The 16,089-nt window shown below is 37.4% G+C and overlaps 1 protein-coding gene across 1 annotated transcript in view; it reads right to left on the bottom strand.

Moving 5' to 3' along the window:
• Positions 1–1,959: 1,959 nt before the first annotated feature.
• MYBPC3 (myosin binding protein C3) overlaps positions 1,960–16,089 on the bottom strand; it is an 89,404-nt gene continuing 75,274 nt past the window's right edge. The window contains exons 25-31 of the mRNA XM_075188628.1: positions 14,467–14,662; positions 14,244–14,383; positions 13,041–13,200; positions 10,004–10,140; positions 7,480–7,666; positions 7,054–7,087; positions 1,960–2,317 (exon numbers count right to left, since the gene is read on the bottom strand). Of these exons, the coding sequence (XP_075044729.1) occupies positions 7,077–7,087; positions 7,480–7,666; positions 10,004–10,140; positions 13,041–13,200; positions 14,244–14,383; positions 14,467–14,662 (831 nt within the window). The 3' untranslated portion in view covers positions 1,960–2,317; positions 7,054–7,076. The remainder of the gene's footprint in view (positions 2,318–7,053; positions 7,088–7,479; positions 7,667–10,003; positions 10,141–13,040; positions 13,201–14,243; positions 14,384–14,466; positions 14,663–16,089) is intronic.

The raw sequence follows: 16,089 nt of genomic DNA, 5'->3' as shown, positions 1-16,089 counted from the left end.
ACTTACATAGAAACACAACATGTGTATCCCAAAAACAACCATGATGCCAAGTAATAATCCAAGTAATAATCCGATTGAAATCAATAAGATTGATTTAATAAATGTAGATGGCAGATGATCAAAGATGACCACTAATGGCCTGTGTCATGTTGGAAGTTAACTGGTTGCCGAACAGAGGGGACGAATGAACGGTTGTCGTCCAATTGGCCCACCTACGTCAATGACCAAATTTGACACTGATCCTGTCACTTGGTGCTCATGCTGAGTAAGAACATTGAAACATGTGTGACCAACTTCATTGCTTGGATCCTGGTGAAACATAGTCTTGTGGCTTTCTTTGTACTCTGTAGAGGTGATTGTAGCCGTGTAAGACAAAAGACCTGGTTTCTAGAGTTTTCTCAAGAAATCTGACCTAAAACGATTCAGGAGGTTCAATGAATGAGGTGTAGATAGATATATCAGCAACAATCTAATCTTATCAAACCATCTATATACAAGAATTAGTCTGATGGACTAGAAGAAGTTGTCAGTATGGAAGTACAGGTGGGATTTCTCAAGGAGGGCCTCACGGGGGAATGGTGGCCCCCTTAACCCAGGGGCCTCCATTCCCTTAATCCGGCCCTGAGTAGGTGAGCAGTGAGGGTCAGATAAAGTCAGGTAGGTTAGAAGTAGGGTTTAAAATCAAAATTCTAGGTGTAAGGGCCTCTATAAGGTTGTATTGTTAAAAATTACAGTGGTTTGGGATATTTTAGTTAACATTATTTTATATACCATTATTGCAGGAAAAAATATCTGGAGTCCAGTTTTTGAAAGAAAAAAAAAAGCCCTCCTAAAAACACAAATTAGAATATTAGAATATAAGTGGGTATAATTTATAATCAAACTTTGATTCCAGATCTTGTCATAACGAACCAAGTAGAACCAACCCTGTTTAATTTGACATTATCCAAGGGCAGCTGGATAATGTCAATATTATCTGTATTTTTACCATTATCTATTTATTATACTTCAATCCAGGGACGTAACTGGCAGTCACTGGGCCACACCATCGATGATGCGCATCTACTAACTGCCCAGGGCCCGATTAGCCAATAGACTGACTAGGCTTTTGGTGGGAGCACAAAATATTTTTGGGTGCAAAATTGTGACAGGGAGAGAGAGGTATAAACCGAGAATAGTTGTTCTCAAAATTTTAAAAGAAAATACGAAAGAAAAATATAATGAGGTCTTAATCTTGTCGTATTACCACAGGTAAAGGCTGAAGACAATGGGCCTGACTCATTAAGGAAAGTAAAGCAAAAAAAAACATTTTGGCAAAACCATGTTGCATTGGAGGTGGAGGGAAATTTAAAATGTGGGGACAGATTTATATTTGGGGTAGGGCATGTCCTAGATCAACTTTACATTTCAGTGTAGTAATATTAAATAATTAATTGTAATAATTAAAACTAATTTGCACCCCTTGCATTGTAACATGGTTTGGTCCAGGAGAAAACTTATTCATTTTTTTGCCTTACTTTCCTTAATGAATCAGACTCAATAAGTCTTCAATGAGTTCATACCTCCGTTCTAAGATACAATTCTGATTTTAATGAAAACTAGTCGCAAATATTGCAGTGACCCTTTTAAAAAGCCAAGCCCAGTTGAGTTTCGAAAACATGCAAACATAAACATCGATGAGGTAGAGGGGCAGTGAAGGAACGTGGATTTTAAATTAAGGACACGGTCATCTGTAAGGCAAGGATGAGCTTGGACCGTATTAGCCCGCATTAGCCTAGGGTGGCCTGAAAACTTAATCAGGCCCTGTCACCACCCCAAATGCCCCAGCTCTGTTGTTCTGAGCATGCCCCTGGACCTCTGCTGGAGCTTGCCCGCACCGCAGTAGTTATACTGCTACATTAATATCAGTACCTGACCTTACCATTTGTCACAAAAAAGACATCACATTAAAGCACGCTCTAAGAATATTCTGCATTCTTTATTTCACCTTCCAAAATAATTTTAAGCACTTGCATATGTTATTAAGGCTATATCATTACTTAATATGACTGGAAACAGTAGTCATATCTCTCCATCCCCTCCGTATAGTTTAGGAGACAAACAACAACAAAAAAAGAAAACACTAGAACAATCCGAGCTGATATATCTGGTGTAGAATCGCAGTGGACACTGCACTGACATCTGTTGAAATGATGATGTCACCAGAATATTGGATTTTATGATTCTGTATTCTCGATATGACTATTTGTGTTAAATAACTAAATTCATTAGATTGCACTTTTTCCAATTATGAAGCTTTTCCTTCGAATCCCATCACCTGTGAAGAAAAATTACATTGGATTAGGGGAGCTCCCAGTCTTCTAGAGCCATACGTCACAGAAAAGGTCTAATTTATAACATAAGGTCACTTGTACTTTGCCTTGTCCATTTGTTTAGTTATTTGTCCATCAACAGAACACTATATTTAAATCTGTGTATAATTTATATTTTTTGCTGGGATAAATGTCCCTATAGTGTGGAGACGTAGCTGTTATTACTGTAGATTTTCTCCTCCAGTCTTAATGACTTATCACAGCAGTGTAATTACAGGAACAACGGGTTGGGTATGAAATCCTGACAGAAGAAATACCGACACTTATCCTGCCGACATGAAAATACCTACAGGGTAAATGCCAGTATTTCAATCTCGCCGACATTGATTTAATACCGATATTGTGATTGCTGACAGTGACAATCTTCCACACTAGGAACAACAGGTGCTCTGAGACCCAGAGGCCAAGGCGCTTCTATCCATGTGTTAAGGAAATAAAAATCAGGAGATGCATAGTGATATATTGCCTGAAACAGAATCGTCGCCCCCTTTATTAAGTATTGGCAGAGATATTTCTCCTACTGTCGACAAATTGTCATAGGGCTTCCTGACCGCCGGGTCATTTTCTACAGGTTGGTAATAGATAAATGTAGAGATGATTAAATTCTTAAAATATTCAGAACTGGATCAAATTTGGCTATGTTGTAAGCCTCAAGCAGGTTTTGCGGGTCTTGATTTTTGGGATGGGTGGATTTCGGTTCGAACGCTGCAGCCAAATAAGAAGTTTGAGTTTGAAGTTCGCAGGGAAAACAAAAGACATTAAAATTAACTAAAAAACATTAATTTTTTACCTAAAATGTTTATGTTTAATTATATGTTTCTTTTAATTCTAACAGCAAACATTACTGTTTAGAAAACCATTAAAAAAATTATATACAATGTAGCTATTTAAACCCAAACATGGTTGAACCTGTTTGCCTTGCTCAAATTTAGGTAGCGTTTTTAGACTATCTAGAATTCGAAAATGTATTGCAATTTTTTAACTTGAGAATAGAGATAGAGATAGAGACAGAGACAGAGACATATGTAGTCCAAACTTGTGTCATGGTATCAATGTTTTTTTTTTTTTTTACTGTGCATTAGCAATATTAGTTTTAATGTGTGTTATCAATGCTATTTTGATGTGCGGTATCATTGCTAGTTTTAATGTGGAATGTCAATACTCATTTTAATGATGGGTTTAGAGTGCTTTAATGTACAGCATTTTTTATGTTTTATTTTTGCTTTGTTCCGAATTCATCTATTTGGAACCCCCCCCCCTTAAAAATCCTGCATTTGCCCCTGGCCTTCATTGTGCAACAAACAGACTATAAATAGATGAGTGCATCTTGCATTTTTCTATAATCATTTATAAATCAGGATGGATACTGTATATCTGCTTGTTGTTCAGTGGGGTGACGGGCAGCTGTTTTCTTCCCATGGTGTATTTTGACCACTGACATCATAGCAATGTTGTCAACCAGAGCTTTATGTGTCAGAAGCAGAAAGCAGCTGTATTCTGAGACCCAGTAAAACAGCCTCACAAAACTGACACTTGTGCTCTCTGCATAGCGCTGCTCAGCTGAGCCCTAGTGAGGGGGTAGATAACATTACAGCTGAGGGATGAGGCCAAGCGACGAAGTTGTTCCCGGCTGTGCTGGCAGCTGTCTCAAGAGAGAACAGTACCTCCCAAAACCACCGGATGCAGTGTTAAATTTAAAAACACATAGTAAGCAGCCAGACGTGGCTTCACTAGCATACAGCTGATCCTTGTAATGTGAGCTCCTAAGTGTGGACAAGTTATTTATACACTTTACTCTTCTGTATCTTTAACCTTTTTACTGTGGCAATAAAACTTGCAACATCTCCCCTCCTGTTGACTACTGTGCTGTATATTTTTTTTATGACAACAATGAAATACTTTGCTCTGATCGTATATACTGTACGTTTGATACGTCCACAGATAAGAGGGTTTACAGCGCTGACTCAGTTTTTACACACACTACTGTCCAATAAAACCAACCATAAAGCAGCAATCCCATATCGAATGTTTCTTTTCTTTAAATTATAAGTTAAGTACCTTTTAAGCATGCATCCTATAGTCTTTTTACTTAGCTGTCGTTATACACATTATCTCCTTTTCAAAACCTCTTTGGAGGTTACAAAATATGACTGCCATTTATAGACACAGCTCAGGTGAAGACAGAGGGGGAGGGGGGATTTTACAGTATGCAGAGCTCAGAGGGGCATTCCAAAGCCTCTCTGCTCACTACATCATGTACCATTTGACTGTGGTTGCCATGGTAGTATATGACACTGAGCAAAATTAAAAGTAGTACTAGCAGCGTGAAGAAACAAGTCAATGCCAAATGGTAAATACCAACACTGTGCTTGTAAGATTAAAAAATAAAACTTTCAGTGTTCTGCCTCTGGATGCATGCTCAGTGTGTATTAGAAGTAAAACTTCTATAGACTAAGTCCATGAGCATGCTCAGTGTGTATTAGAAGTAACGCTTCTATAGACTAAGTCCATGAGCGTGCTCAGTGTGTATTAGAAGTAAAACTTCTATAGACTAAGTCCATGAGCGTGCTCAGTGTGTATTAGAAGAAAAACTTCTATAGACTAAGTCCATGAGCGTGCTCAGTGTGTATTAGAAGAAAAACTTCTATAGACTAAGTCCATGAGCATGCTCAGTGTGTATTAGAAGTAACGCTTCTATAGACTAAGTCCATGAGCATGCTCAGTGTGTATTAGAAGTAACGCTTCTATAGACTAAGTCCATGAGCATGCTCAGTTTGTATTAGAAGTAACGCTTCTATAGACTAAGTCCATGAGCATGCTCAGTGTGTATTAGAAGTAACGCTTCTATAGACTAAGTCCATGAGCATGCTCAGTGTGTATCAGAAGTAACGCTTCCATAGACTAAGTCCATGAGCATGCTCAGTGTGTATTAGAAGTAACGCTTCTATAGACTAAGTCCATGAGCATGCTCAGTGTGTATCAGAAGTAACGCTTCTATAGACTAAGTCCATGAGCATGCTCAGTGTGTATTAGAAGTAACGCTTCCATAGACTAAGTCCATGAGCATGCTCAGTGTGTATTAGAAGAAAAACTTTTATAGACTAAGTCCATGAGCATGCTCAGTGTGTATTAGAAGTAACGCTTCTATAGACTAAGTCCATGAGCATGCTCAGTGTGTATTAGAAGTAACGCTTCTATAGACTAAGTCCATGAGCATGCTCAGTGTGTATTAGAAGTAACGCTTCCATAGACTAAGTCCATGAGCATGCTCAGTGTGTATTAGAAGTAACGCTTCCATAGACTAAGTCCATGAGCATGCTCAGTTTGTATTAGAAGTAACGCTTCCATAGACTAAGTCCATGAGCATGCTCAGTGTGTAGTTCTGTACACCGCCTCCCTGGTTCCAGCTGCCTCTGATTTTGTTTGATTGCTATCATTTAAAACGAGGACGTTTCCATCAGAACTTTGCAAAGCTATTTATGGTCTGTTACCAGCTCCTGCAACATGTGTTCCCCTGACCATGACTTATTTCTGGGCTCTTCTCAATTCCCTGATTTCATCTGACTCATAATTACACAGTTTATTTGCAAGTACTAATTGTGTACAACCCCAGAACCAGCATTGTCCATTTCTTATTACTTTTAATACTCATTACTGCTCCTGTTCCAGTGACTGTTTGCACCGTGTGCTTGTTTCAAAATTATACTGAAATAAAAGATTCCTGATTTCATCCCAGTTACTGCTCAGCTCTCCCGCTGGACATAGTGTTTGTGACATTGTCACAGTGATTGATGTAAACATAAAACCACTTCATTTTATTCATTGCTACTTTAAGATGAGTGAAATGTTACAATTGTATAGTTTCATGATTTATTAAAATAGCAATACTATCATAGAAATAAAAACAGTATCTTTATAAAATCACATATAAATGTAGAATGGGACCTACACAGTTGTAACAGCTAAATAGTTGAGTCAATAACTGGAGCAAAGCAGCCCCTTAGGATATAAAATCATCAATGTGGTAATAAGCACTTAGAAGTCATAGGAGAGTAGATCCATCATATCACAAAAAGGTCTAATTTTAGGAACACGAACGTGGCAGTTCTTTTATGGATAATCACTTGGAAAACTTATAATGAGTTCACCTACCCCGTGTGGTTTGTGGACGTAGAGTGCACCGTTCTGTCGGTTGTCTCATTGTTGATCCTGTACAGTTAAGTGTTCATATTTTTACTATACACTTGGATCAAATTTACATTCCAGATACATAATATCCCTGTAAATAGGTTCTGTATTCCGGCCTTAGTATGTGAGGAGTCAGCAAGACACAACATGAAGGTTAATCTATGTATACACTGCAGCCTGAGCACTGAGAGTGTAGATCTCTGTGCAATGTAGCCCAACACTTGTGCAGCCACAGAGGACAGACCGGGCCGCTCAGTCCTTGGGCTGAAGAACTGGACTCTACAGGGAGAAATTAGGGCAGTTTGTTGATGACTCAGTCACCGGATAACCAGATTTTCCTGCAGTTCTGACCAATATTAATCCTGATTCGCAACCATTTGGGCCACAGATGCATCCATTTAAATCTAGATCTCTGCCTATATACAAGTGAACTCTATAACATCTGCAAAACAGAGCTGTCTAAACTTTCACAGACAAATAATACTGAACCCACCTGCCGTCATCCATCACTGTTATTTACTGTGGCACTGCAGAGGAAAAGAAGGAAATATTATTCAGACTTTTAATGATTTCATTGCAAATGGAAAATGATAACTTAAAATCCCCCAACCAGTGTTTGTACTCGTCACCCCCAATTAGCAAGATATTTGGTTCCCAACCCCAGTCCCTTTAACAGTCCAGGTTTTAAGGATATCCATGTTTTATTAATCATTGGTTTCCATGGGGCAGATTATTTAAAGCCTGTCACACTGCTATCGCCATAATCCCTGTTCTACTAACGCCCTCTTATTAACAGAAAGAGAAACTGACAAAATGAATTTATTGCTGCAAGTACATGTTTTATGCAACAAGATGAAAGGAAGCAGAAGCATTTTGTGATGGGATCTCTAATGACTCGTGGTAAAGATCTGCGACTCACCTCGCACCTCCAGCCGGCACTCAGTCTCTGACTCTCCGTGCTCATTCACGGCCTTGCACATGTACACACCACCATCAAATGAACTGGGCTTCCTCAGCTCCAGAGTCAGGACACCCTGCTTACTGAAAGCGCGGTAACGGGCCTCTGCGGAGAGGTCCATCTTGTTCTTGTACCAAGTAATTCTGGGCTAGAAAGAGAGAAAAATAGAAGATATCTAGATGTTACCGCAAAAATATCAATATCTATCTACCTATATATCAATTTATCTATCCCATATGTATCTATCTATCTATCTATATATCAATCTGTTTATTTATCTATCCCATATGTATCTGTCTCATATCTATCTATCTATCGCATATGTATCTGTCTCAAATCTATCTATCTACCTATCAATATGCCTCCTATATCTATTTATTTATCTCATATATCTACCTACCTATCTATCAATCTACCTACCTATCAATCTATCTCATATCTATCAATCTACTATATATTTATCTATCTTATCTGTATATGTCTCTCTATTTCATATCTATCATCATCATCATCATTTATTTATATAGCGCCACTGATTCCGCAGCGCTGTACAGAGAACTCACATCAGTCCCTGCCCCATTGGAGCTTACAGTCTATGTTCCCTAATATATACACACAGAGACATACAGACTAGGGTCAATTTTGATAGCAGCCAATTAACCTACCAGTATGTTTTTGGATATCTATCTCATATCTATCTATCTCATATCTATCTCATATCATCTATCTATCTATCTCATATCTATCTATCTCATATCTATTTCATATCTATCTAATATATATCTCATATCTATCTATCTATCTCATATCTATCTCATATCTATCTATCTCATATCTATCATGTATCTATCTATCTATCTCATATCTATCTCATATCTATCTATCTCATATCTATCACGTATCTATCTATCTCATATCTATCTCATATCTATCTAATATATATCTCATATCTATCTATCTATCTCATATCTATCTCATATCTATCTATCTCATATCTATCATGTATCTATCTATCTATCTCATATCTATCTCATATCTATCTATCTCATATCTATCACGTATCTATCTATCTCATATCTATCTCATATCTATCCATCTCATATCTATCTATCTCATATCTATCTATCTCATATCTATCTCATATCTATCTATCTCATATCTATTTCATATCTATCTCATATCTATCTATCTATCTCATATCTATCTCATATCTATCTCATATCTATCTATCTATCTCATATCTATCTATCTCATATCTATCTATCTCATATCTATCTATCTCATATCTATCTCATATCTATCTATCTCATATCTATTTCATATCTATCTCATATCTATCTATCTATCTCATATCTATCTATCTATCTCATATCTATCTCATATCTATCTATCTCATATCTATCTATCTCATATCTATCTCATATCTATCTATCTCATATCTATTTCATATCTATCTATCTATCTATCTATCTCATATCTATTATATCTATCTATTTATCTATCTATCTGTTTATCTGTCTATCTGTCTCATATCTATCTCATATCTATCTCATATCTATCTAATATATATCTCATATCTATCTATCTATCTATCTATCTATCTATCTATCTATCTATCTCATATCTATCCCATATCTAGCTATCTATTTATCTATCTGTCTATCTACCTACCTACCAATCTATCTCATATCTATCAATCTACTATATATTTATCTATCTCCTATCTATCTCCTATCTATCTGTCTATCTCTGACAGTTGTGGAAGCTGGCATACCCACTCTGATAAGATCGGGAGCAGCTGGCTGAGGGGTCGCACATGAAGGCTCGACGGGCTGCTGTTATAGAGCCTCTTGTTAGCTAATTTGTTACAGATTTCAATTGGTACCTGTGACTTGAGCTGTAAGGCCAGTTAGCCACTGACATTATAAATGTGCTTATACTAGCATAGGTGTAATTCTGGTTACACACCGCATGTCAAACATGATAACTATGTGGTGCCACTGACGTTTTCCTAAGAGGAGAGGGTAACCAGTCTAAAGGGAGGTAGGTAGGAAGCTCAATTAAATGAATAGCTAGCAGGTTATTGATAATACTATAGTTATTTAACAAACATAATAAAACTATGAAATATCAGTCAATTTAGCGTCAACACAGGAAAATGGCAATATTTTGAATAAATAACTCAACGAGAAAAGGTACCTAAACTAATTTTACATACATCAAAATATAGAAAAAAGCAATTCAATAATTGATCTGCACTAATACAAAACTTCAAGAACATTTACATACACGGGCAGTGGTGACTGATGCCCTTATATGTTCACATCTATAATTGTATCTAGGCAACCAATCAGATTGTAGTTGCCAGTTATATAGTGCAGTGTAGAACATTCAAAACAAATGTCTGGTTGCTATGGGTTACAGAACATTTGTCCCCATTGTATGATATTTTTCTATAAGCCCATACGTATCAAGGAGCATGTACCTTGGGTGACCCACGTACTGAACAGCTGAGGGTTGCGTTGTAACCTGCAACTACGGAGCGACTCGCAAGTTGATGGGTGAACTTGGGAGCCTCCCCAAACTCGTGCTCCTTGTAATTGGGGGGTTTATAGGTGGAGCCTGAGGGAAAGAGCAAATATTAGTAAAACTACATGTAAGCACTCAGCCATTCATATATAGATTCCCAAATCGAAACGTTTGTTGGACGCTCTCTTAACAATATCAGTATTCATGTGGCTCGTCCCTACTAGTTTTAAGGATTTATTAAATATGACCGCATCACAAGTAATAATTGTTGCACCTAAACACAACTGATTCCCATAAAAACTAATTTTCCACTCACATACTGTCTACAGGAAATTATGCTTACAGGATAATGTTCTTTTCTTTATCACAAATAAAGGTGACGAAACGCGTAAGGACACACAAATGATAGTAACTTCTATTTATTGTTTATTGCATTGTGGATATGGGTGCCTGAATTTAACAATGATATTCACACACTGGTGATACATTGTGGGCAGGGCAACCAAGAGGGATTTCGGGCCCCGGTACAGCAACTTCTTGGGACAGCTTCCATAGCTGTGGAAGGGGGCGTGGCTACACCAGGTTGGTAGCTTCTCCCTCTACACAGACAGGCCAGGACCCCCAGTACTTTGTAACTGCTCGCCCCGTCTCTGCGCCCTTAATTATGTGTGTACAATGTTTCATTTGATGGGAACACACGGATTATATACAGAATCACCTTGGCCATTTATATCAATTGAATGAAAACAAAGGATGCTTAAAGACATTAACATAACTATAAAGACCATACAGCCTGATGTCTGTTTGAGCTGATGTTTAAAGTGATGAATATACTCTAAGCAATTGCAGCTTATTTACGTCAATAGCAGAGTCTGGAAAGTACAGCTATATGCTAATCCTTTAAAACCCCGAAATTCAACAATGGGATGAGGTTAAATGGTGGATTGAATTAGTTGGGCTATTTTTGTGGTCCTAATGCTCTCATCTCCATCGCTGGATTAGGTTCTCAGGAGTGGGACCTGTTGGTTCCCGATTCATTGTCTGGAATATTTTCATAAATTTTTTAGCCCTTGGACATTATACATTATTTATAATTTATTTGATTGAAAGGTGATATAGCCACATGCTAAACAATGTGATGGTTTTATTATTACATATTATTTTGTATTATTGTTTAACACATTTATTTGCATGTTAATAAATAAGTGTTTAATTTATTGATTAGCGCTTTTAGATATTTTTAGTTGATAGGATGAGTTTATTCCCCATTTATTCCTATCCACGCTGGATGTAATGTGACCCATTAGGACAGAGTATCAAACTCTCCACAGCTCAGCAGCGGCTTAACAGATTTGGACATCTGGATCCGCACCTTGGATACGGCGATGTGCAAATCCGTCAAAAGAGCTGGGACTGGTCTGTCCACTGCTATTTCACCAAGGCCAGAGGTAAAATCTCAAGGGAATGGGTATGGAGAGATATACCTTAAGCATTAACTATATTCTGTAATTTTTGTGGTTTCAAAAACAAAATGGCTCTTGTTCATTAAGGAAAGTAAGTAAAAAAATGAGTAAGTACGTTTTCTCCTGGACAAAACCATGTTACAATACAAGGGGTGCAAATAAGTTTATTACTAAATTTAGATCCTGGCTGTTCTTTCATGTAGCACACAAATACTTGATAGGTGTAATTTTACCCTGAAATTTAAAGTTGATTTAGGACATGCCCTACCCCAACTATAAATCTGCCATAATATTTTAAATTGAGCTCCGCCATCAATGCAACATGGTTTTGCCAAGGTGCAAAGTTACTTAATTTTTTTGCTTTAATGAATCAGGCCCTATGTGTATAGTCGCCTTGTAGATTGGTTGCCAAATTTACTGTAATGAATAATTGAGGGGGGCTGTGGTAGACTAACTGGCTGCATTCTCCTGTGGACAAGTATACAGCTTTACAGTGTGTTCTGTTCCACCAGATAAAAATAATTCTAATGATATGTAAATAACCTCACAATCAATTTGTGGGATATAATAACGAACAAAAAATATATATATATAAATTAATTTTTTAAGAAGATTTTTTTTAATAAGAATAGATATGAATGTTCTAAAAATGTAAAAGACCAGGGGGTAAATGTATCTAGCTAAGATTTTTCCGGCGAGTTTGAAATACCAATCAGATTCTAGCTATCATTTATTTAGTACATTCTACAAAATGATAGCTAGAATCTGATTGGTTGCTATTGACATCTCCACTTTTCAAACCCGCCGAAAAACTCTCAGCTTAATACATTTACCTTATGAAGTCAAATTATTCTCTGATATCAACTAGAATTATAAGAGCAAAGTATTTAATATAAAACTAACATGCTATAAGCCGCAGTAATTTATTTAATTTATTATTAACATAATCCTTCCAATCCAATATAACTATTTGTATTATTAGTTTGTTAGTAAAGTTGAAGTCCGGATCCTGCAGAGTTGCAAACCTTTTAGATGTTTTGTCCATTTATGCATTAATATATGTGAAGAATCTATTGCCCTTTTTTTTTATATATTGGTTATAAGATTGAATAAGTGATTACATGTATGTTAGCGGTTTCCTTGGATTTCTTGTTTGAGGTTGTCAGGTAAAACATCTGATTAGATATTAGATCTGAATTAACACCTTGTGGATTTAATTATTTATGCTGTTTAACACTTTTTCACAGACAGTCCATGCATTGTGGTGAAATAAGGGCCCTAAACAAATGCCGATTCAGCTGCACTGACAGCAGCTTCAGTGTATGCATTTAGTATGGAAGGTCTTTTAGAGTGGAAAGAGAATACATATCGAGACATTACAGAACAAGAGGAAATATAATATGGATTCACGTATAACGATTCCATCAATCCAGACACATATACTGCACAAATACCACATTAACATACTGTACACACAGCTTTATAAGGGTGCTCATCGAATGATCAGCTAGTTTAAATACACATCTTTACCGGGTTTCTGGATATATGCGCTGTTCTTAGACGTTGCAGGTTTCTCGCTAAGGCCACACATGTTCCCGCTGAAGACCCGGAAGAAGTATTCATTACCAATGATCAGATCAGACACTACGCAGTTTAGACGTCTATAATGTTCAAAGACTGTGAACCATTCCTGAGATAAGAAAAAGTTACAAGAAAAAACGCTCACGATTCAGCATAGAGAACACTATAGTGATTACTGCATCGCTTCTCTTATATACATAATTCCCTTTCCCTCATGGCTGTATTTAATCAAAATATATTGACATCCCCAGTCCATCATTCCCCACCGGTGGGTTTCAGTGTTACCCAGTATGATCCAAGAAGAAATAAGTGGGACCAAAAGTGTCAAAGTTTGTAATAACACAAAATTTTTAGCATTATGTGAATAAAAATGTATTTAAAAAAAAGAAAAAAGTCAATTGAGATTCAATGTCCCTGTAGAGCAGTGTAGATTTTCATTCCCATAAACCAGGATTGGATTTATAATTATTCCCAAGCTGTGTCTCACTGATTAAAGTTATGCTTCTGTTATAAAGTGGAAAAAGTCAAGAGCTGGTTTTGATCTGTGCCCTATTCTGGAGGCCATAGCTCCAGGAGGATATAAATACATTAGAGACTGTGGCAGCCAAAATGGTTCATGACCTACAACACAAAACTTACCCGGAAAGACTAAAATATCTTAATATGTATAGTTTGGAGCAGAGAAGGGAAAGGGGGATATGATAGAAACTTTCAAATATATCAAGGGTTATAACAAGGTGCAGGAGGGAAACATTCTACAAAGGAAGAGAAGTATTAGAACACGAGGACATGTACTGACACTGGGGGGAAGTAGGGTCAGAGGAAATCTGAGGAAATACTCCTTCACAGAAAGGGTAGTAGATATGTGGAATAGCCTCCCATCAGAGGTGGTAGAGGATAATACAGTAGAGCAATTTAAACATGTTTGATATCGATATAAGGATATTCTTGCAAAGAACTATGGATCAAATATGGCTTGAGGTTACCATAAGTTGCAAAATGGGCAGACTAGATGGGCCAAGCAGTTCTTATCTGCTGTCAAATTCGATGTTACCATGTTTACGTACGTCCTTAACAGGTACCTAGAACGTATTTTGGTTATGTCAACCTTTCCCATCTCTAGATTCCTAACTGCTCATTCTCACTACTCACCATGGTCTTTTTGTCTGCTTTCTGGACGGTGTAGCCTGAGCTCTCAGCATTTCCGTCGTCCTGAGGTGGAGACCATTCCAGGGCCACATTGAATCCCCATATTTCCACAATCTTCAGGTTCTGAGGAGGGCTGGGCTTGTCTGAAACAGAACATTTCTCTTAGGATCACCTTCGCAGCACATACAGCTTACAATTGTTTGGTTCCTCTCTCCTTACCACGTACCTACAATCTGGATATGGATGGAGGCTGTGTCCTCGCAATTCTCGATCTGGATTTTAACCTGGTATTCGCCAGAGTGGTGCCTCTCGGCTGACCTGATGAACAGGATGGTGTCGGCATCGCTGTTCCGGACGCCAATCTGTTTCGGGTCAATAGGCTGCCCATCTTTCAGCCAGGTTACCACAGGGCGAGGTTTTCCCTGCACCCCAAAAAGTAATAACGTGTTACAGCATATACTAATATTGATGGTAAAGCTGCACACAGAGTAGTAATTACAGATATACACAACTTAACTATAAGATAAACATAACAAGATATGAAATACTGTATTAGCCAACTAATCATTTACACTTTCAGATGTAGCATATACAACAGTGGCTATGTTATTATATCTAGTATGAGGGACAATGACACTATTTCTAGGGGTAGATTTACTAAACATTCCAAAATGGAAAAGTGGAGATGTTGCCCATCGCAACCAATCAGATTCTAGCTATCATTTATCTAGTACATTCTACAAAATGATAGCTAGAATCTGATTGGTTGCTATGGGCAACACCTCCACTTCCATTTTAGAAGGTTTAGACAATCTACTCCCTTGTCTATAAACAACAGTGGTAGTACAACATTTTCTATGTTATTATATTGCAGACAAACAGTTATCATTGGATGCAGATACACACAATGACAGAGGTAGCTCTCATCAATATAATTATATAGTATTATTGCAACAAACCGGTGCTCTGCCATGCGTGAATTGTGTCACTTTCTGACAGAGGATGATAACAAAAACACCAAACAAGAAAGAAAAATAAATAAAAGTAAATACAATAAAACACAAAACTGTCATTATTTACCATTATGTAAACAGCCAAAACGTGTAACATTCAGGTAAACATATCATTGTTGTTTTCAATAATAGTTGTATAGTTTACTAGCAGCTAGTACATAAGCTCTATGTCTCCAGCTTCAGATCAGCCCTCATTTCACAGGCTATATACATAGTACAGTGCATGTTCCAAAGTTACTGCAACTGTGACTGCATTCCATCCACTACAGACACCTTAACCATACTCTCCGTCCACTCTCGCATTTTATCTATTTCCATTGTGAAAGTGTGATATAAATACACCACCTTAAACACATCTCTTCTTACAATTTATATCAACATGGGGCCCTAAATTTAACCACTGCTCTGCCCCTGACCTATATCTACCGCTCTGTTTTACTAATCAGTCAACATCTCCAGAATTCTGCATTACGCCGCAGCTGTTTTACATTCCATTCACTCATCTTCCCACTTCAACTCGCTGGTCACTCATCACTGCGTATCTGTAGCTTAATACACTTAATACAATACTCTCAGCTGGATCCCCTCATCTGAAGGATAGTAATTAAAATGCTATTAATAAAAACAGGTACAAATCCTGCAAAGGACTCAGATCCTGCAAATCAGAAGACGCTATCTCCCTTACGTGGCTAGATTTACAAAAAAAAAAAAAAAAAAGAGATGGAGATGTTGCCTATAGCAACCAATCAGATTCTAGCTGTCATTTATTTACTACACTCTACAAAATGACAGCTAGAATCTGATTGGTTGCTATTGGCAACATCTCCACTTTTTCA

Source organism: Mixophyes fleayi, chromosome 10 (genome assembly GCF_038048845.1).
Source record: "Mixophyes fleayi isolate aMixFle1 chromosome 10, aMixFle1.hap1, whole genome shotgun sequence".
In the NCBI taxonomy this organism is placed as follows: Eukaryota; Metazoa; Chordata; class Amphibia; order Anura; family Limnodynastidae; genus Mixophyes; species Mixophyes fleayi.
Note: the sequence above shows the minus strand (reverse complement) of the source record. Positions and strands in the feature narration are given on the sequence as shown.